Source organism: Acartia tonsa, chromosome 1 (genome assembly GCF_053477335.1).
Source record: "Acartia tonsa isolate MP-2025a chromosome 1, ASM5347733v1, whole genome shotgun sequence".
Lineage (NCBI taxonomy): Eukaryota > Metazoa > Arthropoda > Copepoda > Calanoida > Acartiidae > Acartia > Acartia tonsa.
In genome coordinates, this window is record NC_137260.1 from 41244463 (window position 1) to 41271231 (window position 26769).

Sequence of the window (26769 nt, forward strand, 5' to 3'; positions counted from 1 at the left end):
GTGATTAAACAATCTTCTTTCCCTACTCTTGAAAAACATTTTTTTTTCTCAGATGCGTGTCAACTTTACAAGTTTCTTTATCAATTCTATAAAAATCGACAGTTATATAACCCTTTATCTTTAAACGTGTACATTTTGCGTATTACCTAAAAAATCTTCTTTTGAAAATTGAATAAAGCAAAAAGAAACATGCTTTTTTCCATTATTTAGTTCATCAGCCTATACTTAAGACTTTAAAATTTACTTAAATTTGCTTAATATTAGGTTAAATGTGTTTATATAAAATCAAGAAAAACTATTCATCCTTTCTGAGATAAAATAATTAAGGAATCTTGATATGTAATAATCTATTCTTAGCTCAGCACACAAATTTTACCCTCAAATATTTTTACAAACTTTCCACCCAAACTTTTCCTAGAATATATTTTTCATTATTTTTTTTAGTACAGAAACAACTCCACAAGTATCATGTGAATGTAAATAGATTATACGGGGATATTGTGATAGTCAAAAAAAAGGGTCGTTAATTTAGGTTTCTAACATAGACATTATTATTTGGTCAGTTTGTTCATCCAGTAGGATGGGAGGGAATGGTGTAAAGGGGGCAAAAGTTGATACATTCTTTTAGCCCAGGGATAAGGGATGGGAAACGTTGGAAAATATTGTTTCGGGCCTATTTCAAGCATAGGCCTAAAAAACCAGTTATGGGATGGCGCAGTAGTTCGTTATAAACGGCAATGAAATAGCTGTGTGTGTGTGTGTGTAGATGAAGTATAGAATAAAATTCAGGTAGCTAGTTTAAAGTAAAAATAAAACTTTTTATAGGACCAATATGGCCAGTGTCTTTTATTTGAATTATGTTTATCTCTCCTCAAAAAAATCAAATTGTTTACTTTACTAATTTGAATTTTTCAGACGGCTTAATGTTGGATTGGCCTGAAACAGATTTTAGAGTGTTTTGTTTGAATTTTATTTATGAGTAAAATTGAATTTAAAAATATTATGTTATCATTGCTTACTAAAATTTAAAGTCAAAAATAAATAAATCAAAATGGGTTTTAATCTTATTATTTTTCATTTTAATATCCGCGGAAACTGTCTTCGATATATAACTACTACAGAAAAAATGATGATGAAATGCTTTTATAAAAAAAAATTGAAATAATCGAATATATTTTGTTTTGTGTTTTTAACCTGAATAGTGTAAAAATATAAGAAAAGAAAATTGAAAAATTCTCCGCAATTTAAAAATATTGACTTCACCTTTGTGGAACATAAAATAAATAGATGAAGCCTAATATTTCCACCAGGGGTTAATAGTGGTAAAGGTTAAAAAGAATATCTGGTTCTTTCACATAAAGTGCCTGACGGGCACTGCCACCCTTTCCCTTATTTAAAAAAATGGATATTATTAATTCTCTATGCTTAACACTGTTGGGCCTATAACTCTAAATGAATAAACCCTGTGGGGCTTCCAAGCACCAAGTTTAACCTAACCTGAACTAAAGTGATATACATACTAACGGACAACTGGTTCTTTTAATTCACATTTTTGTTCCAAAATAAAAAATTTGAAACTTTAATTTTCCATTTTTTGTATAGAAAATTATTATAACACTTTACTTACATTTGAACAATGATTGGGAACTACGGTCACTACCCAAATTTCTAACTTTTTGAATAATAGTTGTGAATATTGAATGAAGAGTTTATCTACTAGTACCTAGAGGGGTTAAAGGAACCTTTAAATAATCTTTTATTATTTTATGAACAGATCATATATTTTGCAAGAATATTTTGTAAATTAAAAAAAAAGTTGTTTTTATGCCTTTATCTTTTTGCTATCAAAAAAATACCAGAAAATGCACGTTTCTTGTCAGTCCTAATCAAACTGGTATCTTTAAATTAAACCAGCTTGTCTAATTCAATTTAATTACCTGCTATGTTCTTTACGGTTTAGAAAAGTTTTTTTTCATTTTTCAAGACAGTAACCAGCTTTCAAGCTTTTAGCTAAATGTCTTGTTTAATTAAATTTAAAATTGCCTTTGTTTCCTAGAAAATGCCGACTTCGATAATTTTTTTAAATCATTTTTCTTCCAAGAAAGCTGCTTTATATATTCACATTTTCATCTTAGGTAAAAAATTCCAGGTATGGAGGGAACGTTGGTCTGTTAATTACACTATTATAACAACATTTTGTTTATCGTTGGCTTAAAAACTTTGGGGACTTTAATTAAATTCTTATTGGTTGGTTTATTAAGTTTAGTGTCCAAACTTTTGAACCACTAATCTACAGAAAGGTAATTTTGTGTATCATCGTTGGGGATGTACATCAATTTATAAGCCATTGTCTTATCCCTTGAAATCCCTGGTAAAATCCCTACTAAACATTTGTACATGCAATAAGAGGGGTCAAGAAAGGCAAGATAAATAGATATGAAAAGAATAGTATAGGTTAAAAAATATCTCTTGTTAAAAAAAATTTATTAAAAATCAACAAAACTACGAATTTTAATATTAATCTTTTTGTGGCCTGTAGTGTTTGGGCAAGAAATTCCAAAATCATCTTGTTCAAAAGTTTTTTTGTGTATTACAAGTACAAATTTAAAAGTTTTATAGAAAAAATCTTCAAAGTTATATTTAGTAAATATCAGGGTGGAGGAGGATTATTGATGCCGCTCAAATTTATTATAATTAGATATTTCACTTCATTAGCATTGTCATTCTTATAATTTAAAAGATTAAAATTCAAAGACATTTGTTTTCATTCTTATTTTTGACATCTATATCGAAACAGATGATCTAGTGAAACATGTGTATTCTAAGAATAAAATGATAAAAAAAATAAGTTGTGTTTCTATATATTAGAATAGTGATTCTTACCCCAAAGTTCCTAGTGAGCAAAAAACACCCTTTAGTTAAAAAAAATAAAAGTACCAGGGGGTTCGTTCCTTCGTAATGCTTAATCCCTTCAGGAGGTTTTTTTTATCTCTGTTAGGCTAACCTACCCCTTAAATAACACAACCTAAGGTAAACAAAAAATATCACGCCCCATATCTAAAATAAAAATGGAGTTGGGTTTTTATTCATGTCCTCTCCCTGTATCTCCTTGTGTAAATGTACATATTTATTTGGAGAAAATTCTGAACTTTTCCTATCTCTGGAGTGAAAATAGCCTTGACTAGGTTGTCAATTCATAGAGGAATCTTATAAGATACCAAATAAGTACATTTCAAAATTTGCATTGTAATTTTTGCATCATCTGGTGAAATTAATAAATGGTAACATTTCTATGATCTTGACCAAAAAGCCCTTTTATACCTTGTTGATTTTAATAAAATTTAAAATCAAATTGTATGTGTTGTCCAATTGCTATACCTTTTGAAATTATGATTTATAGTACAATTTATTAAGCGATATATACATCTCAAATTAATTGCAATCCATAAATGGTTGTCCGTCTGCTTTGTTAGGCTTAACTTCATCAAATTGATTATATTGCCCTTATATTTGCTCTATGGGCATAGGAATGAGTTTCTAGTTTGGTAACTGTCAGCTACACTGACAAATTGGGCTTCACAGCCGCAACCGCACATATATGGGCATTAACTTTTGCAGGCCAGATTACTGTCTTTATTAAACTCAAATAAATCCAAATCTACCTAAAATTCGCATCACAGCAGTTTTCAGGTAACTAAAAAAAGTTCTACAAGGCTCTGGTGTCAAAAGTTAAAAAGCACAGGGAAGAAGGGGGGGGGGGGACATCGGAGGGTAAATCATACTGGTTCCAAAGTTTAAATTAAAAACATGTATTTATTTGTTGCTTAAAACTTTGGGTACTTTTATTTAATTTTGATATGTTGGTTCAAGCTAGGATTGTCCAAACTTTTTAAAATCCAACTATTTAATTCAACAAACAGGGTTAATTTGTTTATCATCATCTATAATGAATGTTAATTATTTTTCTATTGTCCTATCCCTTAAGACTCATGATAAAATATAATAGATACAAATAACCCAGTCAATGATGAACAAAACTTTTTACTCTCATTTGAACTTTTTTCTGAGGTTTTCCCTATATGTATATTGTGGTGGTTTTTCTCAAAGTGGCGAGCGAACAAAGAACCCCATCCCCCCTTCCGTTATTTATGAAATTGTTTGAAAATAAGAGTGGGGGTATTTTTGTCCTTATGCCTAACTTATTCTATCATAAGATATCAAAGCCTGAAAAAAAATACTACCTCCGTATTTTCAAAATAAGGGGGAGGGGGGTTTCTTAAAATCCAAGATATAATACAATACATATCTATAAATTATTAAAAAAAAATAGTTTAATTTAAAATTTGTTTTAAAAGTAGATAAAAATAATTAATACATAAAAGTTTTTCATGTTATAAAAAACCCAAATGATCTTGTTCCTCATGATATATTATCTATTTCTCATTGTCCAAAGTTAAATGAATGTAAGACAAGGAAAGAAAAGAGTAAGACAAACAGTTTGGCTGCCAAGTATACCAAAAATTACATATTCATCACTAGGAAAGAAATGGTTTGCTGGGCATCTTTCATTCATTTTCGATATTTAGATGATAATATTTTTTTATCGCATCGTATTATAGACTGCTTTTCGCGGATATAAAAATTAAAACCAGGGACCGAAGGCTATTTAATAATCGAGGAAATGTCTGTAATACAATACTATGAATGATTTCAGTCATACTGAAATTATTTCTACATAAACTAGATGTCATAGGAGTCTTAACTGAAAATTTCAGCTGTATATATTAAATAGCAGCCGAGATAATTAAATTAAAGACAAAGTTGATTATAGAATAGCTTCGTCAATAAAATATTAAAACTTTTAACTAGTGCTTCGCAAAACAAATAAAAACATTAGATAATGGGATTGCATTAGCCCATAACATGTACTTAAACATTTCATTTTGGACTCGCAGTCAATAATCGTGCCAGGAAACAGTTGGTTGTCTGTTGAGAGTTGATTTATATAGTACGATTGACGTTAGGACAAACTGAATGACCTACCCTGGATAACCCAATCAAAAAATGTATTAGTAACGATGTAAAACTCAGACAACTACCTGTTTTCGTCTGCTAGCAAATTGCTGTATTTCTATTTCCGACGCTATTCAATGATATTTAAAGACCCAATTGAAAGTCGACACAGGGTCCCCACCTCTTGGGCTACATATAGCTCGTGCCCTATCTATTTCTTACTTTAATACCCAAACTGTTAAACTTAAATGTGACTGTAAGAACTATTGCTATCATTGTTATTATTTTTTTCTACATTAATTATCTCTTTGATCCCTGAAGGCCATAAATACAATGTAGGTAAAAATAATAAATGTAGCATTGAAACAAAAATAAAGGAAAGGTTTAACCCGTAAGTTCATGGGATACAGGGATAGAACTTTGAAGTAAAATTAATCCTCTCCCATAACTTAAAATAGATGTTACAATTAATGGGAGAAGAAAGGTATGTTTATTGATTTAAATGTCATTTTCCTCTTCCTCCCTGTTGAGTTCTAAATTACAATGCTGACCGTTTTCCTTTTGTTAACACTACCTTCCACATACATTTTTATGCAATAGATTTATAGAATAGATTCGTAATTCCAATTTATAGATATAAATATAGGCTTAATGGCCATATTTGAAACATCACTTAATGACCTATCTTGGAATAAGCTTTTGCATATTTGTATTTTGGATACCATTATAATAAATAAGGATGGCAAATTTTATTTATCAAAACTGTTAGTGCTAATATTTGTATACCAAATCATCCTTAACGTTATAATGAAACAAAATAGAATAATTATAAAGTTAAAATAGACTGATTTAAATAATCACACGGGTACCTAAATAATAGATTTTTAATTTTTGTTAACCCCAAAAATAGTCTGTAATACTATGATATACATAATTTTTCAGTATGCATGAGCCGTTTTTAATTCAGCGGATATTAATCGGTGATCAACCATCTAATTTAATAACTCTATTCTACAACTCATCCCTGCTAAGTCAGCTCTCTTTTGTTTTCAACAACAAAAGGTTTTGAACAAATACTAAAAGGGGTTTTCATTGTGTGCCCATCATTATTGCCTATAATTTATTAGTAGCGCAGATACTATACAGCTAGAGTTATGATTTCCCCAAATGATGTCCAATTGCCATTCATAAAGAGTGAAATGATAGGTTTAGTGATATAGATATAATAAATTATTTAAAATTACTAGGTTTTGATTGTTCTGGATAACACTCTACTGTTATTTTTAAGTGTCCTGCTGTCTTTTATATTATTTTCTACTCTAGGATATAATTGTCCTTCTTTTTGTGTTTGATACGAACTTACGAAGCCTCATTTACTCTTAATGATTTTTTAGACTTGTAAAATGCCTTTGATAAAATACTCATTGGTTAAATACAATAAAATAAACGGTAATGTCAAAAGGGTTTTTTGTTTTTTCCACTTTCTAAATATTTATTTTTAGGGACCCTAAGCATATGCTCTATACTATTGAAAACGTCTAAAACATTCTTCATCCAAAGACGAATCTCCTATTTACTACGTTTCTAGGTCTGTGAGAAAAATGAAAAAGCAAAGTAAGAAAAACTTAATTTATTATCTTAAACAAACATTGTAAATTAGCCCAGTTCACAAAAGACAAAGGTCGACCTCTGGAAATTTTAGGTCGACCTATAGAAGCTTAAGGTTGACTGATTTTATAAAGGTATTTGTGGGTTGTACTTGTTTAGGTTGACCTACGGTAAAAAAATCGGTCGACCTTAAAAAGTTATTTGTGAACTGGGCAAATGATAATCATGATGTAAATTTATTTCATGATAAGTAGAATATGATATAGAATAAACCAATAAAACTGGATTTAATAATCTTCCAATTTTTATTTTACTATCCGCAGAAAACTGTTTACAATACAATGCGATTAAAAGCTATTCTATTACTGTTCGGACGTCTAGATATGGAAAAGCTTAATTGTGATATTTCTAAAATGTTATGTACATTGTACATATTGTACATTGTTTATGTGTAAAAATATCATGGACAGAAGCATATTTTCTAAAATAAAAAAAATGCACAGTAAGTAACAATAAATTTTTCTAAATATTTTCCTTAGATGTTTCAATTAGTATCAGTAAAATTAGTATTTGAAAATATGTAAAATTTTAGTTGACTACAATTAAATGCCAACATGTTTTAAATCTTAAAAACCCAAAAAGAAACAACATAAATAAAAATAAAGATTATTATTACATACAAATAATTATATACATTGCGGGGAAACCTTATGAAGGGTATAAACCTTTAATTTCCTTCTTCAATTATTCTTTTAAAAAATTTAGGATTTTGCTAGTCTTGATCTACTTTTTGATGCTGTGAGTATTGGTGCAAAAAATATGACGTAACAAAAAAAATTAGCCAATGAGAGGCCGTTATTGACCAATAGTAAAATTTATAGTGGCCTCTCATTGGCTATTTTTTTTGTTACGTCATATTTTTTGCACCAATACTCACAGCATCCTACTTTTTTATTCTCTTATTCTATTATGCTAAATCTGAAATAATAGTAATACTGTGGTATTTGGCATCCCTGGGCCATGCTGCATGGCAACCTTGACCCCGACTCGTAGGAGGGCTGAGAGCCCTCCCCCGAGTAACGGGGGGATGGGTACACCTGACCCCTCCCCCATGCTTTAAAATTGATTATAGTTTTGACAGCCGCATTATGGTTAATCTGAATTGTTTGGTTCCCCACCCCTTTCCAGGGATGGGGGATAATTGTTGTCCATTTTGTTTATTGCATGTATATCTATATTTAACTTTTGATTTAGTATTAATTATTCCAATCTGTGTATTGATTATTTGTTGTATTATAAATCAGTAACCTTTAGACTCTGAATAAAGTAACATCTCAGTAAATTCTGTTTGTTATTTGGTGATATCTAGAGAAGCCCAGCTTCTCTATAATTATACGTGTCCACGTCTGTTCGCACTGCCGTAATCCTGAACTTGGGAAGCGGCCGATAAACCGAGGCCGCTACCACAATACTAAGGGTCGAATGCACAAACAAAAGAAGGATTCTACAGTTACTCTTGCTAATGGTATTATAAATCACACTAAACTTGCTTAAGCAAAGAGTTAGTTAATGTTGAAAACTTGAAAAGTTCCCTTTTGGATGATATTGAGTTCGAGCCTTAACCAAGTCACGACTGAAGACTTTTATAATAAATCCTGTAAACCCTTGTCATTGACAATAAAAGTAAGGAAAGACGGATTGCCATAGCCTGTAAATGGGCAACACAAAATGAATGGTATTAATTTTCAAAGACATCAAAAAAAGGATTGATGTTAAGTACATTTTAAAAAGCTTTTCTATTGGACAAATGATATAAAATATACATGAAAATTATGACAGGTATAAAATTATCGTAAGGTAGAGGAGGGGCAAAGAGGGAGGATGGGTGTGACGCTTTTTATTGTAGCCAGCTTTAAGTTTTAAGTTTAGAGTACATTATAATCTGGTGTAAGATCCAAGTGATAATAAATCATTTAATCATGGACAAAAGTGTCCTTGTATTAATGAAATAACAGTACAACCCTAGAATCCGCCTAATATGAGATTAACACATTAACTGTCCCCACAATCACTCTGCTAGATATTGGAAATCCATACATAGCTGATTTCCATCATTTTTGCAATATTCATTTTTTATTTACAGTAAAGGATACATGTATAAATGGATAATCTATTTTTAACACATAAAACATGATTTATAATGATTAGCTTTCCTCATTTCGTATGTATGTAACGTTAAGCAAAACTCAGTGAGGTTTTAAAAATCCAGACATAGACAATATCAATATATACATATACATGTATTATATTCAACAAAATCATTTCTTTTGATTATAACCATGTTTCTAAAATATTATTAACTTAAAAATAAAGTTGATATGTTTACAATAGCAAAACTTTATGTTTAAGTTTTAGTATCATATTTTTCTCATTTCTGTCATAATATCACAAGCCTCTACTTGGACCACGTAATTATTGGACATCCAGTATAGCGCTGCCGTCCCATGTCTCAAGAAGGTAGACAAACTCAACATCCATCATACATCCTATAATAAAAATAAGAATGACAACATTCCATAATAAAACAAGAATGACAACATCTTATAATAAACAAGAATGAAAACATCTTATAATAGAAACAAGGATGACAACATCCACTATAGCACAACAGTCCAATGACTCAAGAAGGTAGACAAACTCCAAATCCATCATGCATGCTATAATAAAAACAAAGATGACAACATCCTATAACAAGAATGAAAAAAAATCCATATTCATATATCCTTAATTAAAAAAGGTTGCTAAGGAACAGTACGTAATTAGTTATGAAGGACCTGTACTATATAAGATTAACTTTTACCTTATATTTTGATTTTATACCCGTTTCCTTTAAATGACAAATCTATGATATTCTAGATATAAACAAAAAAAACAATAACATCCATAAATTTGATCCATAGAAATAAATAATTTTATTAAAGCAGTCTAATATATCACATACATACTAATGACAAATCGATTAGTAGAATCTTTAAAAAAAATGACAAGATATTTTGTTAAGTAACTCCACAAGAAAGTTTAAGTACAATATGAAATGGAATAGAGCTCAGAAAATGTAAGTGAATAGGGCAACCCCTTTTCTGACAATACAGGTATCAGTCAGTGTGAAAAACATACTGACATAAATTAGATATACGTAGAGTAGCCGCACTGTACTGTAATGTAGCATATTGAGAACATATTATGAAATAGAATAAAGCTGAGTATTATGTGCACTCTTTGTGTTTAATTCAATTCTAATCCTGATAATAGTATAGATATCAGTTACTCAGTGTGACAGACAAATAGACAGACTATAATTATAGAGTATCTGTACTGTAGATAATGTAGCATATTGAGCCCATATTATGAAATGGAATAAAGCTGAGTGTTATGTGCACTGACTGTATATGCATAGTGCAACTTTAATTTTGGTAATACAGACATTAGTTACTCAGTGTGACAGACAAGACAGACAGACTATAATTATAGAGTATCTGTACTGTAAGTAATGTAGCATATTGAGCACATATTATGAAATGGAATAAAGCTGAGTATTATGTGCACTGTGTATGCATTGTGCAATTCTCTTTTACATAATAAAGGTATTAGAAAATATTGGTAAAGAGGGAAAGTTTGGATATTTCTCAGATAAATCTTTTAGTATTTTTCTGCCTCTAATTTTTGCATGGCCCTCAAAATTAGTTTTTTGGGGCCTAAAGTCTTTTTGCTTATCTTATTAAGAACAGGTTAAGGCATATTTAGATGATTTTTATTTAATATAGCAAATTATCGGTAAACAACTAACTACTGCCGATATGGATAAATTATATAATCAAATTTTAAATGTTTGATAAGCATTCAGTAAAAAATATTGCTATTCTATATCACCTAATTTTTTAACTTTATTATACAATAGTGCATATGAGAGATAAAAGGGAAAAAAGTTAATCTCCGGATTTTTTCATCTTCTACATATAGGATTTGTGTGTATGTATGTACCTGGAGCACTCAGTAGGATGATATTATGACATATGGCGCATATATGTATATGATATTATGCATTTGTTTTCATATTTATATACTGCATGAAGTATTTTGAATATAATCTTTTAGGGTTACTACAGATGAATGAATAGTTTTTATTTAACTATTATGTGATTATTCTGAAATATATATGTATTTGTTGTCACATACACAACCCATAGAATTATCTTTTTTTGATACAGTCGCAAAGTTTGCACCTATGGCAACAGATTTTCTAGGTACTGCACAGCTGGTTTAGAAATTATGGCAGTTAATTAATTGTCAGTGTAGATGAGAGCAAGTCGATTGTAGGGCTTTGCAGCTGCCCATCAGCCACCTGGAATCCTCAAAGAAATTGTCGTTTTCTAATTTCAGTTGGATGTATAACCGGTTCAATCCGTTTGATAAAATTGAATAAATACATGATGTATAAATATAAGGCTAATGTGCAGCTTCCAAGCTTAGCTTGATTGTCATAATTTGGGATATCTTAATTACAGAGAAGGTAGAGGTTCTTTTATGTAAATAATATATATAATGACTGACTCAAATAAAAAATAGCTGACAAGAATCTCATCTATCTTCACATCTATTATCAGACAATTTGTAATTAAATCCAAGTTTTTGTTGTGTGCTACCACCACATAATGAATCTGTTTTTGCTGCAAACCTTTGGGATTTGTGTCTTTTCCACGCCGCATATTTTCATAACCGCAAATGTTTTTGCAATTACAAAAAAACACAATAACAAAAAATTTATTGATGTGAGTAAAGCAAAGAAAATTTTATTTGCAATTCTGGTCATTTAAGTATGTCCTTTTGTGAAAGTGAAAGAACACTTTTGGATCAGAAAATTTAAGCAATTGATATATTATTACCTGGATGTTGTACCAGAATTTCATGTATTCTGATAAAGTGATTCTCGCAGCAGGCTAAATAACCCTTTAACCCCATCCCCTCCCACCCTTCTAGGTGAACTGACCAAAAAATGAGGGTCATATTAAAGTGGGGCCAGCATAATTGACGACAAATTTTCCCCTGTCAATAGATCCAAGTATTCTATATCCATTGTTGTAGCACATGTATCTTTCTAATTGTTCATCATTAGGTTGTTGCAATGATCTCTCCGTGTGTTCTATAGTAGCCAAGCTACTCTATAATTCACATTGTTTGTCCAACGCTCTTCCTTCATACCGCTGTCGGGAAATATGAATTTCTCAGCTGTTATTTGAAATAGACAACTCATATTTTTGTTTCCTGTACCAATGAGCATTAGGTATACAATTTACATATGTCATGTTTCAAAAGAAATTAATACCTATTTTTAACATTTGTGATTGCTGAGCTTTTATTGCATATTCTATTTATCTTTTATTACAATTGAAAATCTGCTTTTTGTCCATCCACATACAGGCAGAGCCTTAATATTGTAGCTGCGCTACAAGTCATATTATTACCGTCAATATATTCATCAACGTCAACTGTACCACTACGATCCTTGTCCAATGTATCAAACAGCTCTCTTGCTCGCTTTCTAAAATCATCAGTGATATTAAGACAATGAAAATAAATTTAAAATTTAGATTTAAAAGATTATTGGTAGAAAAGACTTGTCCCCAAAATATAATGTTAAGTTAACAAAAGAGAGGTGCTTGTAAAACTTTAGAGTTCCCTTCTTCCCTAAAAATCATAAATAGTTAAATTCAACTTTTTTTAATTTAAAAGTTCTTACTTGCAATCAAAAACTTTGCAATCTCTTTCTGGATCCTAAAAATAAAAAATCTAATATTCTACATGTGATATATTATCTGGGATCTTAAGGAATAAAACAATGGAAGAATGTACATTCCCAGTAAAGGGACACAACATTGCCCTTTTTTAAAACTACCAAGCAATCAAGATTTAAAAACTGTACCGAAGGTTTTTAAAACAACGAAAGAGAGAACATTTTCGAAAAACTATGGGTACCAATTAAATTTACAGTCCAATGTTTACACCCTCCCAGCTATATTTTTTCATAATTTATACCTTTATAATATCAGCAATATTGAGGGTACTCATAAATTTTCTCTGGTCATCCATTTTCCCTGCATTTGCTTGGGCTTTTAACTTCTCTATGATACCTAGAATACAATGGACAATAATTGTATTTCTGCCTATAGTTGCTGGTAGATGTTTGTAATAAAAATGTTTGTATAAAATTAGTTATTTCTTTCGTCGTATTTTAAACTGCTTTCCGCGGATATAGAATATACAATTATGAGATTAAAACCAGTTTTTTTAGCCCTGAGGTTCCAAAGGCACGGGCTAAAAAACTGGTTTTTATATTATGATTGTACATTTTTATATTCGTAGAAAGCTGGATATAATACGATGCTAGACATAATTTTTTCTTATGGATAAGAACCGGTTCCTATCCACTGGATTCGAATGAATACGAGAAATAAACTACAGGGTGTCCCTCGTAAACTGGTTTTTTTGAAACGCTTATTACTCCCTTAATATTTGAGCTATCTTCGTAAAATAAAAAGTATTTGACAGCCTGCTACTGACCATTTTATGGGGTAATGATGAAAAATCCACAAAATAAACAGGAAAAAATCTACGAGGTATTACATAAGAGGCTAATTTTATTGAATTTAGACTAACCCACAAGAAAATATTTGCTTTGTGAACTTTAAGATTAGCTAGGGTTCAAATGGCTGGTCGCTCAGACTTTCTAAGCACAAAAATGGAATAGCCTTGACATGGCATACCAGAAATTCTCAATATTCAAGAATCTGAAGTGTAATATAAGTGAACAATACGTAAAAATAGGCATAATATTGATCTTTTTTGTTAATTTTTCATGTGAGCTCGCTTCAAATGCACACAAGAACCTGAAATATACCAGACTTTTTAATTATACTACAATGCCAGTTCTTATAATGTCTGGAGTAAGTCTTTGTGATCCACCCGTTTGACCACCAGCTGCTTTAAAAGTTAACTAAGGCATATTTTTCTTGTGGATTAGTCTTATATTCACTAAAATCAGCCTGTTATGTATTACCTTGTAGATTTTTTTCTGTTAACTTTGCGGATTTTTCATCACTATATCATTAAATGGTCAGTAGTAGCCTGTCAAAAACTTTTTATTTTACTAAGATAGCTCAAATAGTAAGGGAGTAATAAGCGTTTCAAAAAAACCAGTTTACGAGGGACACCCTGTATATTTTACTCACAGATTTTAGAAAAGGATGCCAATGGTAATAAAACTAAATGTATGATCATAGAATGGTTATGATTTCATTTAACCCTTAACGGTAGAGGAGGGGGGTAAACGCCCTCCCCCCACCTCCAGTTTTTTTTTTATCTCATTTCCTGTGTGTGAAAGATGGAGGGCTATAACTGAGTGACTTTTTTAATATAGGTATGACACATAACTGAGAGTTAGAATTTTTGGAATACCAAAAAAGGTGCGGCAAGAGGCCCGACTGTTAAAGGTTAAACTTATGAACCTTATGACGCTTCTCATAGATCTATGGAAGGTTTACAACAATTTTGGAGAGGGTACCTCTCACTCCCTCATTAGAAATCAGCCCTGGAAAAAATTCACCTCGGCCCCAAAAAAATATTTTTCCTATAGTTTTTATTTTATTTTTAAAACTAAAATTGAGAGTGGAAGTTCGATTTATCCTACTCCCCTTCCCTAAAGTGCACCTAGAGGTCGTCAATTCACTATTAAAATACTTACTTGCATGTTTTCTAACTTTCAACGAATTTCCTGGTTCATCCTTCTTTCCGGCAAGCTTCGGGGTCACAACCATTTTAGCCTTCACAATAGAACCTAAATCTAATCCACTTTTTTTCTTTTCTACGTCAGCCACAGCAGCTGCTGCTGTGAAAGTTGACAAGGTATTAACAGCTGCGCTGTTAGTTTTATCATTAGCTTTAGCAGCCTCTGCAAGACTGCTTTTCTTGGCGGCCATTGCTATGTTACCAAACGACAGCTTTTTGGAAGATTTTTTGTCGGCTGCTTTGGTGGTTAGTTTGTCACCGCCTATTATGGGCCTAAAATAAATAAAGCAAGAATGAAAACATCCACATGTAAATTTGTTGCAAAAACTGCTTAATTTTAGGATACTGTTTAACCCTTACAGCTCGGGCCCCAATTCCCACCTTAATAGATCGGGGGGGGGGGCTCCAAGAGCCCCCCCCTCTATCTCGGCTCCTGTTACAGATAAAGACGTAAAATTTTTTTCTGGTGGTTCATGTGTATTTTTAGAGAAAATTACTTTTTCTAGTCATAGCAGCCAGGCCGCTCCTTAGCCGCTTTTTAGCGGCCAGCCGCTAAATTTTAAAACAGCTGTAGAGCGGCAAATTTTGCAGCTAGGATGACCAAATTTTAGGACGAACTTTTATTTTTCATAACAAAAAAAATACTTTTTCTGATCATCGCCAAAAAACGGCAAATAACGGAAACCGCCATTTTCGGCGGTTACGGCGGTAAAACGGCGGTTGGCGGCGCCGATTAATATTTTTATCTGTTTGATGTTGCTCAAGGATTTACCAAAAAAATTTATAGGACTCTAGCTGTAATAGAAGCCACGATATTCATGATATATGTCTGTAGTAAAAGCCGGACAAAAATCGGTCATAAAGTCAGTCAGGGAGCGGTCAAACGGTCATAACACATTTTTTCTCAGAAGGTCATTGATATCTAAGTATTCACCAAAAAAATTTTAGGTTTCTCCTTATACACAAAAGTCATAATGTAGAAATTAAGATTTTTTTTATAATTTTTTTCTAATTTTGGTGCTACCCAACCGACTTTGACCGGACACCACGACCGACACAGACCAGATATCCTAATAAAATCAACTCTTGCCGACGTATAATTACTAAACTTAAAAAGTCATGAAGTCACAGCACTCCATCTTACCTACAAAAAAAATGAGATTGAAAAAACTAGAGGGGGGGGGCTCTTGGAGCCCCCCCCCCCCCGATCTGTAAGGGTTAAGGAGATACTTAAAATTTTAGGAATTAATTATAGAGATGCTTTGCTTATAAAATTGTATCTTTTTGTAATAGAATTCAGTATTCCTAAAATCAGATGAATATGATAAATACATCACAAAAAGAATAAATGTCTTAAAAAGTTAACAATCGACATGATTAAAATTAATAAAAGAGCTAACTGTTTCGGATGGACCGTCCATTATTATATACAAGCTTCACTTTTAAAAATATATAAAGGTTTGAAGATTTAATACTTTGAATTTGTATTTCTAAATAATATATTTGTATCTTTAGATTTATAATAAAGGATCTACTTAGAGTTGAAAACATCAATAACATAAAACTTACTTTAGCTTTTTAGGGGATATGGGTGTGTTACTAAAAGGAAGCTGGTTATTGCTTGGTTTGGTTACTTCTTTCAGTAGGGATAATGTAGGAGTGGGTGAGACAACCTAAATAAGAATTAGAGCTGTTTTATAAGGAACTAGAAGCTTAGGGCTCTGTATTCAAGACTTAAATATAAAAATAATATAGCTGTAAACCATCCAAATTCCAAGGACATTTGTGAAGCTTGTGGAAAATTTCATTGGTATGGTATGAAATCTTAGGCTTTATAAACAAAATTTACTACTTTATATACTAGGATATGTGTCTATCAATAAGCAAATTAGTATTTAACCACTGTATGCATAGAGAAATAAAAAGCGAGAAAGTACAGAAAGACATCCCAATTTTTTTTTATTTGGATAAAAAATATTTGTAACTGTACCTTAATAGGTTCAACTTCCAAAATAGTAGATGCGACAACACCTTTCTTTCTCTTTGCCTCCTTCTTTGGTTTATTAACTGGAGGTGGCATCCAGGCAGGTGGAGGTCGTAGGCCAGCCTTTTGCTCTCCTGGCTTACCTGCTTCAATGGATATATTATTACATGGATATTATTATTAGCTGGAAGTGGCATCCAGGCAGGTGGCAGTCGTAGGCCAGCCTTTTGCTCTCCTGGCTTACCTGCTTCAATGAATATATTATTACATGGATATTATTATTATCTGGAGGTGGCATCCAAGCAGGTGGAGGTCGTAGGCCAGCCTTATGCTCTCCTGGCTTACCTGCTTCAATGGATATTATTATTAGCTAGAAGTGGCATCAGGCAGGTGGCGTTCGTATGCCAGCCTTTTGCTCTCCTGGCTTACCTGCTTCAATGGATATACAGTGTGTTTTTTTTATGAGAACTTTTTTGAAATCAATTTTACCCCACTTATAGTTATCAGAATTTAATGATTAACGGCTTATTTTCTTCGTTTTTTATAACCATTTTTAGAACATCAAAAAAATATTTCAGTTTTTATTTAAAAAGTACAGTAAAACCAAAAATTCAAAACTTAGGTGTCAACACCTAAAAAAGGTTTAAGCGCATTTTTCTTAAGCTCAAATCTTCTACCCTTTGCAAGAAAAAAATTGTATTTTCAGCAGTCCACTTTGGGGGGCCAGTACTCCCTCCCTGGTTGAGATATGGCCTACAAACTTTAATATGTTCCAGTACATGTCCCCAAAAGTATCTGTATTGATTTTTAATTCTGTATCTCAACTTTGGAGCGTTTTGCAGCCAGTCTTGCAAAGGGTAGAAGATTTGAGCATGAGAAAAATGCGCTAAAACCATTTTCAGATGTTGACACCTAGGTTTTGAATTTTTTTATTTTACTCTACTTTTTTAATAAAAACTGAAATATTTCTTGGATGTTCTATAAATGGTTACAAAAAAAGAAGACAATAAGCCATTAATCATTAAATTCTGATAACTATAAGTGGGGTAAAATTGCTTGCAAAAAAGTTCTCATAAAAAAACACACTGTATATTATTACATGGATATTATTATTAGCTGGAAGTGGCAACCAGGCAGGTGGAGGTCGTAGGCCAGCCTTCTGCCCTCCTGGCTTACCTGCTTCAATAGATAGACATGATATATCTAAATAGTCCATCTTAACCCAAATCTTCGTCAAACTTAAAAATTTTATTTTATAAATATTTATTTATTTTTTGCATTATTCAAGTTATATAAGAGACATAATTTTTCGAGAGTTTAATCTCTAGAAAGCCAATGTTATCGTAAGGATTTTAACTATTCATAACTAACTTATTATAGGTTATGTCTAAGAAATAAATTTTACCAAGAGCTTTTAGCGACTTTTTTCTCCCATTAGCTGATTTAGAGATTATTCTCTAGATTATCTCTAATATTAATAATTTCCCCCATAGTGCCTAGTTAACACAGAATCCCCCCCCCCTTATTGGTAACAAAATTTGCAACTAACCATTTTCTTCAATTTTCTTAGCCATATCAAATGGTGAAAAAGATTCCACCTTTTCTTCTTTAGGCTTTTCTGGCTTGTAAAGTCCTGCCCTTTCCCTGAAGAAAATTATATCATGAAAGAAACGTCATATAATTTTCAAACTTTTGAAATAAAATTTCATTTGAAAGTAGCCATTATGTTAAAGAATGTTTTCAAGTGTTCATTTTGTTATTCCCATAATATTTAATATACAATATACATCTAAAATAAATTTTTCTTATGCATTTTATTAGGTATTCCTTCAAGAAAATAGTATAAAACTTGTTATGTCTTATTGTGAATCTTTCCTAAAACCGCACAGATATCCTTATAATAAAGTAACAGGATGTTTGTTTGATTGTATGTACCAAAGGATTTCGCTAACCGCTGAATCGATCTGGTTCTCCTTAACAGTGTAGCTTCTCATAGGTCCCGGAGAGGTTTATAACTATTTTGGTGGAGGGTACCACCACCCTCTTCAGATAAATCGACCAAAATAAAAAAAAAACACCGCCCTGCGGACATTTTTGCGATGAGCTAATTTTAAAATCGATTGAAAAAAAAAATAATTTTACGTGTCCCTAGAGGCCTCTAGGGGCGTAGCCGCTAGTATAAAATATACAACTAAAATATGCAGGATATAAGTTAAGCTTACAATCACTGTATAATCCATATGGATGTTAACGATAACCCGCATCACAAACCTTTACCTATCCCATCCCTTCCTAATGAACTGACCAATGAAAGAGTACTATGTTATGCCAACCCTTTTCCCAGTGTCATAATTACTGTACCTTAGTAATAATTGTCTCTGAGCTTTTTTCTGTTGTTTCCTCTTCTTTTCTATTTGCTCAGGACCTGGACCCATTGCTATCCTGATTAGAAAAAAAAATTCAACTCAATTATCAAAAACCTTTAATATATATATCTTTTAATAAGTCGATTCTATACTAAAAACTTTAATCATGTTGGTAATGTAATGGTAATGTCGGAGCGTAATTTTGGTTATTAGAGAATGCATCCTCTCATATTATTTATTCTATTCTTTTTTAAATCCTTTGAAGAGAGGTTCATATAATAGAATATTTTGAACCTACATGCAAAGTTTTCTAAAGATATCCTCCATTTCATCTTTAGTGATAGATCCACTCTGATCTCTGTCATATAGCTTGAATGCCCATTTCAACTTGTCTCTTGCTAATATATTTAAAAATCAATAAATGTCATTAATGAAAAAGAAGTATACAGTGAAAATTTCGCTATTTTATATGATAGACTAATAATAGAATAGGATAAAAGCTATATGATAGCACTGTTATATAATTCAAAACAACGTTATTGTGGGGTAGACTATTCAGTCATTATTTTTAATAATCAGGAATAATTTAGTTCTGATATAGCATAAAGAAACCAAATGGAAAAAAATATAAAGAAATCCCAAAAAACAAGAGTAGTTGAAGTTCTAAAAAAATTTGGGCATAGTCCCTTACGTGATATCACCTCATTTTTTCATATTTCACAGCTGGTTTTGATAAGGTGATTGCCCCGCAGGGTTGGGCAATTGGCCCCGCATGGTTAGAGCTCCCCGCTGGGGCTAGAAATAGGAGGAAAGATACTGTAAAAATACGATAAACACCCCTTAAGAGGCGATGTCACGAAAGGGACACTACCCAATTTTTTTATTACTTTGTTAAAAAAGAAAGAAATTGTTTTCAATCAATCAATCAAATTTTTACCAGTTCCTTTCATAGACATAGAAAAGGCCATGAGAAGCTCATTGAATCCAACAACCCCTGTGTCCATAGGATCGAATACCATGTACAGGTTTTCTGTTACCAGCTCTGGATTAGACCTAAATAACATTTGTGTTTATATATAATAGCTTAGGGAGGGTGCAGGAAGTGGGGCTTTGACCTCCATAATGGATGGGACAAGAAAAATCCATCCCAATCTAATTTTAAATTTGATTAAAAAACTGTTTGAGGAAGAGTTCCACCACAGACATCTGATTAGGTAAATGGAAGGAAAATATACTCGATAAAGTAAAAATATTATGATATGAACTTGTGTTAAAACAAGATTGACAACATCCATAAAATCGAAGCTCTGAAATTGAAGGACAAACGAACATTAACACTTGTAGAGTGTAAGAACTGAATAAACTATTAATGAATATGTCTATACAAAATTATAAGTAAATTTGATGCAAAACTGATACAATACATGTTACTGATTAAGGACATACTGACGTATTTAGGACTTGATTATAGAGATGCTTGGCTTATAACACTATACCTTGTTTTAATAGGAATCAGTATTTAAAAAAATTAGATCATTAGGATGATTTAAACATTCAAAAAAAAAGTAAAAAATCAGCTTGTAATAAATGGACGTACAGACTTTCTAATAACAATTATATAGTGTTGCTGCGCGTTCTAAGTCGTACCTAACTGTTATAGGAATCAGCATGCAAAGTTTGAAATCGATAGGACAATTCTAACCTGTTTAAATAAACAAAAAGAGCTAACTGTAACGGACGTACGGACGGACGGACAAACACTAATTTAGAAAAGCTTCTCTTTTAACAAGTATAACTTGTATAAAAGCTTATATCTATAATACAAAGTAAAATAATGTCTGTACGTCTGTCCCTTAAGATCTCGGTAACCACTGAACCGATCGGATTCTACTCTTCAGGGAATATACCTACTGGTCCTGTGGTGGTTTTAGGCTATTAGGGGGTGGGACACCCCCAACCCCCCAAAAAACAAAAAATCCCCCCGCCATTTTTTTTTTATTTTTAAAAATAGTGGTGGAGTGGGGGATCTCCAGGTAATAAAAGACGTAATTATACCTCTTGGGGCAAAGCCCCTAGACATAGGCGTCCAAGGGGGGGGGGGGGTAATGGGGCGATTACCCCCCCCAAACAATTTTGGGGGGGTAAATACCCCCCCCCCAAAATAAAAAAAAATTTTTAATACTATATATTTAATAAAACTTAAATTACCCCCCCAAAAAATTTTACCCCGGGGGTAAATTTTTTGGGGGGGGTAAACTAAATTTATCCCTGCCAACAGATTTCAGGGGGGGTAATTACCCCCCCCAAACAAATTTTACCCCCGGGGTAAAAATTTTGGGGGGGGTAAAAAAAATTTGCGGCGCGCTTCGCGCGCCATTTTACCCCCACCAAACACGAATTACCCCCCCCCTAAACAATTTTTACCCCCCCAAACATAAAAAGCTTGGACGCCCCTGCTCCTAGAGGTTAGGGGCAAAGCCGCTAGTGCTTAATAAATAAATGTAAATAAATATTAGTTATATTTATAACTGATGAGGATGTAAAGATCAATAAAATAATATCTAAAAATCTCAATAAAAATAATTTCAAACAACTTTTGATTCAGCCACGATTGCCTTTTTTTAAGTTTGATTATTTAATCAAAGTAATATGTTATAACTAAAAAGTTAAAGCATAACAATCTACTAAGTTTTAAAATAGATTTACACTTCTTTTATATCCAAATGGATTAGATTTTTTTCTATAAAGAAGTTGTATCAACTTTTTTTTTTATAGCTAGCCGGTGCTTTTAGTAAGTAGTAGATGTAAAATTTTTCATAGAATTCAAATATGCAATCGGTTTTTTTGTAGACCTCTTATTTTTTAAGTAATTTAAGTTTTTTAAAAAAATAATTAAGTCGGTTTTAAGGTACTAAAACGCAACAAAATAAAAGAAGAAAATGGTCAGTAAGAACAAAAATAGTAAGATCTTTAATTTGACACCTTACTTTTAAAATTCTGTTGAGTAATTATTGAAAAAATCTATTTTTTTAACCTCGGTATAATAAAAACTTTAGACCTAAATATTTTCTCAAACAGACATAAAAAACATGGGTTCATATATACCATTAGAATCAGAAAAATATTACGAATCCATTGTAAGCAAAATTGAAAAAAATTAAAAAATTAAAAAATTACAGAAATGGCCAATTATTTTTTTTGTTCAGACAACACTATTGTTTTCCCTTTTTTACCCCCTCTTTACCCCCTTCCCATTTTTATACTCAATTGAAGAATTAAGACGTTGCCTGTACAACATAATATGATGTTTTCATATAATTCCTTTTATTGTAGTTTATATACTATATTGTAAACTTTTTTTTCAATTTTGCTTACAATGGATTCGTAATATTTTTCTGATTCTAATGGTATATATGAACCCATATTTTTTTATTTGTGAAATAATAAAATTAAGTTCAAAGTTTTTATTCTCGTGGGTTTAAAAAAATCGATTTTTTCAATAATTACCTGACAGAATTGAAAAAGTAAGGTGTCAAATTAAAGATCTTACTATTTTTGTTCATAATGACCATTTTCTTTCTTTTTTTTGTTGCATTTTAGTACCTTAAAATCGACTTAATTTTTTTTTTTTTAAACTTAAATTACTTAAAAAATAAGAGGTCTACAAAAAAACCGATTGCATATCTGAATTCTATGAAAAATTTTACTTCTACTACTTACTAAAAGAACCGGCTAGCTATAAAAAAAATAGTTGATACACCTTCTTTTAAATATATTTTTTCCAGAAAAGAAAATTTAGTGAAATTGAATATATTTTATGTAATACGGAAATGATAAGATCCAAAATAAAGGAAATTGTAAATATCAAGATAATGGTATTAGGCCAGGGATACAGTGATATGTGAGTGATAAATTACTCATGTAATAAAATGCGCGTGACATTATTAACAGTAGCAGATCAAGATATTGTCAAAACTTATACTAAAGTAACAGGATGTTTGTCTGTGTGTGTATTTGTGTGTCTGTACCAAAGGATCTCGCTAACCGCTGAACCGATTGGGTTCTCCTTAACAGGGTTGATTCTCATATGTCCCAGGAAGGTTTTTAACTATTTTGGGGGAAGGTACCACCACCCTCCCAAGAGAAATCAATTGAAATGAAATGAATTTAAGAGCTGATAATATGGACAAATTATTTCTCAAATTAGATATTAAAATAAATTAAAAACATATAAATGCCACTAGAGGCCTCTAGGGGCGTAGCCGCTAGTCAAACATAAAGGGTGTGTAAGAAGTGCATACATGGCATATTTTTAAAATTCAAAATTATGTACGCATAGAAATTTTAAGATATTAAATGAAAAAAAATAATAAATTATTACTTTAAATTATTTTATTATTAGTTATGCAATTTTAAGCATTAACCCTTAATGTGCTTTTTTAGCCTTAATCCCCCAACCTTCATTTTAAAAAAAATGTTTGTAGTTTTTTTTCTGTTTCTGTAACATTTTTCTACTATTATTACAAGCCGCACAATTTAAGTTTTGGAAGTTTTTTGCACAACCTTTATAGTAAATACTTAACTTAAAAAAAACGTCGCTTGTAATCTTAGAAGATTAATTTACCATGCATAGCCCCATCCATACATACTGAATCAGAAAATATTTCTTGGTCAGATTATAGTGTTGATTAAATTACTGTACATCCCTGAAATCTGTGTATTACATTACCTCGGAAAATGTTTTCTAACAAGATTGTAGAGCTGATTTTGGTTCATATAACCACGGGGGAAATCATTCTGAGACACAGATCAAGTCACAAATACAGGTGCATCTGTCTGTCCGTCAGTCTGTCTATCTGTATACTACAAGACTGTAGAGTTGATTTTGTTTCATGTAATCACGGGGGAAATCATTCTGAGACACAGATCAAGTCACAAATACAAGTGCATCTGTCTGTCCGTCCGTCAGTCTGTTTATCTGTATACTATAAGATTGTAGAGTTGATTTTGGTTCATATAACCACGGGGGAAATCATTCTGAGACACAGATCAAGTCACAAATACAGGTGCATCTGTCTGTCTGTCCGTCAGTCTGTCTATCTGTATACTACAAGACTGTATAGTTGATTTTGGTTAAAATTACCACGGAGGAAATCATTCTGAGACACAGATCAAACCACATATACAGATCATCCCATAAATACAAGGTTGATCTGTCTATCTGAAGATTAAGATTTCAGTAACAGCGGAAATAATTGGGCTCTACTTTTAATGGAATATACCTAGCTAAACACTACATAATGCAAATAAACAATAACAATAGACAAGTAATGGCAAGCAAAACAACCGTAAAATTAAATATATTGAGGATTAATGCTAGCTGCGCGATTCCTGTACCTTTGAAAATTATATTTAGGTTTGTTCAAAAGATATCTAGACGTTTGATCAACAGCATTCTTAAAAGTTATTAAAAAAGAGGATTTGAAAATATATTCTTGACTTGATTCCTTAAAACTATTCCACAGTTGTACAATCTGATACTCTGTAAACTGGGTTTTCTAAAACATATAAAAAAGGGTTAATATCATACTTTTACTTTTCTGTGTAATATTTTCGATGGGATAGTTAACAGCTTTTTTCAATCAAGATTCCAAGAAAAATGTTAAAAAGGCATTATATTGTAAAACCATATAGATGAAATGTTATTCGTATTTGCTTTTGTTATTAAAACTGTTTTGCAAAGATTGTAAAAAAATAAAACTTATTTTGAAATTATCAATAATAAAAAATCCAAAAACTTTCAAGTTATATTTGTTGAAACCTTTGTGCTCTACAGGGAAGCTTTAAAACTTTTCTAGTTCTATAAATGAAATTTTACCTTAACAAGATTATCAATATCTTCGGTTGGTATTTCCTCAATCCTTTATTTGAATAATTTTAAACTTTTACTTTAAACTATGAAATTTGAAATGGATATTGTACTATAATTTGAAACAGCGGAAAGCGTCATGTGTGACGTCATAGAAATACGTCTATTATCTATCTCTTTTTTGGGGGGTTTCTTTTCCAGGGGCAATTACAAAATTTTGCCGCTTCTTCAATAAATAAAAATTAGCAGCAATTCTCTACTCATCTAATCTATAACAGAAAAAACTTCTCTATAGATTGTTATTGTATTAGCCGTTTATAAGATCTTATAACACATAATGATACACACATACATACATCCAGATACTTTGATAAAGAAAACAAGACAAAATGAGTTTTGTTTGAATATAATAAAATATAAATATGAGACAAGTGTAATTAGAAAAGTTTTTCCTTTGATTTTCTGCTTTCCTGTAGCTACTGTTTCGTGTGTCTGTTGAGGCTAAAATATTATATCATATATATATTTTGTCATTATTCTCATAAATGTATTACGAGTTTGATCATATTACTGGCGGTTGCGCCCCTACAGACTTCAATAGCAGAAAGGACAGGTAAATCGACAATCCCTTTTCATAGTTTTAAGCAGATTTTTTTGGGCGACTTCCCTTGTGACGTTGGAGGTATATTCCCCCAAATAGTTTAAACCTTCCCAAGACTATAATGAAACTTAACTGTAAATGAGAAGCATATCGTTCAAACGGTTAGTGAGATCCTAGCAAGACATAATTACATCCTGTTACATTTATATTAGGATATTAAAAAAATACAAAATAAGTGAATGAGGATTATCATCACTATAATACTCAGTCCTGTAGAACAACTTACCTGGAATAACTCTGATATCCAGATTATCATCACTATCATACTCAGTCCTATAGAACAGCTTACCTGGTATAACTCTGATATCTGGATTATCATCACTATCATACTTAGTCCTATAGAACAGCTTACCTGTAATAACTATGATATCTGGATTATCATCACTGTCATTCTCAGTCCTATAAAACAGCTTACCTGGAATAACTCTGATATCTGGATTATCATCACTGTCATACTCAGTCTCATCATCATCATTGGTCTCATCATAACTAGTTTCTGTCTCTTCACTGCATACTGTAGACACATCCTACAGAAAACAGAAACAAAAAAGGTTAACATTGAAGTAAAATAGTAGAGAGGACAGGGGTTAAATAACTGTATATTAATTGGTTTGGGACCATTCACAGGACGTCCTTCAATAGGGTCTTTGAATAGCGTTGAATATTAACACAGCCAATCGCAACAAATCGCAGGAAGCAATTTGCAATCAGACAAAAAAGATCCCCAACACTGAAACAAGGTAGTTATAGTAGTCTGGATTATATATCTATTTGTATACACTTTAGATTGGATTCTCCGAGGTCATGTGAATTTTTACTAACATTTCAGTAGATTATCTTTCAGAAAGCTGGAAAACCAATATTTAAAATAAAATTTAATTAAACTAAGTGAAATATGATTTACTTGATTAATATCTAAATAAAATTTGTAGTGTTTATTTGACTTAAGAAAAGCGTTTGACACCAAACTGAATAGAAAGTTACCTCAATTTGTTCCATAACTCTGAGAACAGCCTCTTTGAACGATGGTTTGTAGCTGGTCATGCTACTCAAAGCTTGAAGCTCAAAGTAATTCATTTTTCGCTTTGTAGTCTAAAAATCTACAAAGATATTCTACATGTATAGCTTGCAGTGCTTTACAGGTAAGTTTTTATATAGGTATATTCTAATTAGGTGGTTTTACTCTATTTTCAAAATATTAAAGCCAATTCAATTTACAGGTAGTTTCACCCCTTGACTTGTAAGAGTGAACCAATATATAAACTTGATATAGTTTTAAACCTGATATGGACTAATTCTAGGCTTTACTGATTAGCCTTTTACAAAATTATCCAGCTAATTCAATTTTTAACTAATGTTTAAAAAATACAGATTCCCACTGATTTGTTATAAAATAGCAAAGTTGTTTTTCTTAACCTTTAGATCT

General features: G+C 31.6%; 1 protein-coding gene across 1 annotated transcript; it reads right to left on the minus strand.

The window, feature by feature from the left end:
* Positions 1-8981: 8981 nt before the first annotated feature.
* LOC145327534 (uncharacterized) lies at positions 8982-26420 on the minus strand. The gene is made up of 17 exons (XM_080171082.1): positions 26328-26420; positions 25759-25870; positions 25039-25183; positions 24692-24734; positions 23957-24034; positions 23543-23610; positions 19751-19866; positions 19112-19211; positions 18809-18889; positions 17997-18091; positions 16454-16593; positions 16033-16136; positions 14420-14736; positions 12715-12809; positions 12419-12453; positions 12144-12220; positions 8982-9167 (listed from the first exon to the last, which is right to left on the minus strand). The coding sequence occupies exons 1-17, from the start codon at positions 26418-26420 to the stop codon at positions 9094-9096; spliced, it is 1773 nt and encodes a 590-aa protein (XP_080027208.1). The 3' UTR covers positions 8982-9093.
* Between the last annotated feature and the right edge of the window lie 349 nt (positions 26421-26769).

Bases quoted from the DNA above. Each gene is read 5' to 3' on its own strand.
- LOC145327534 (XM_080171082.1), bottom strand. From the start codon at position 26,420: ATGAATTACTTTGAGCTTCAAGCTTTGAGTAGCATGACCAGCTACAAA. The intron at 18,890-19,111 runs GTAGGTTCAAAA...TTTTCTAATCAG, and splicing joins ATCTTTAGAAAACTTTGCAT to GATAGCAATGGGTCCAGGTC. The intron at 12,810-14,419 runs GTAAGTATTTTA...ATTGTATTCTAG, and splicing joins GAAAGTTAGAAAACATGCAA to GTATCATAGAGAAGTTAAAA.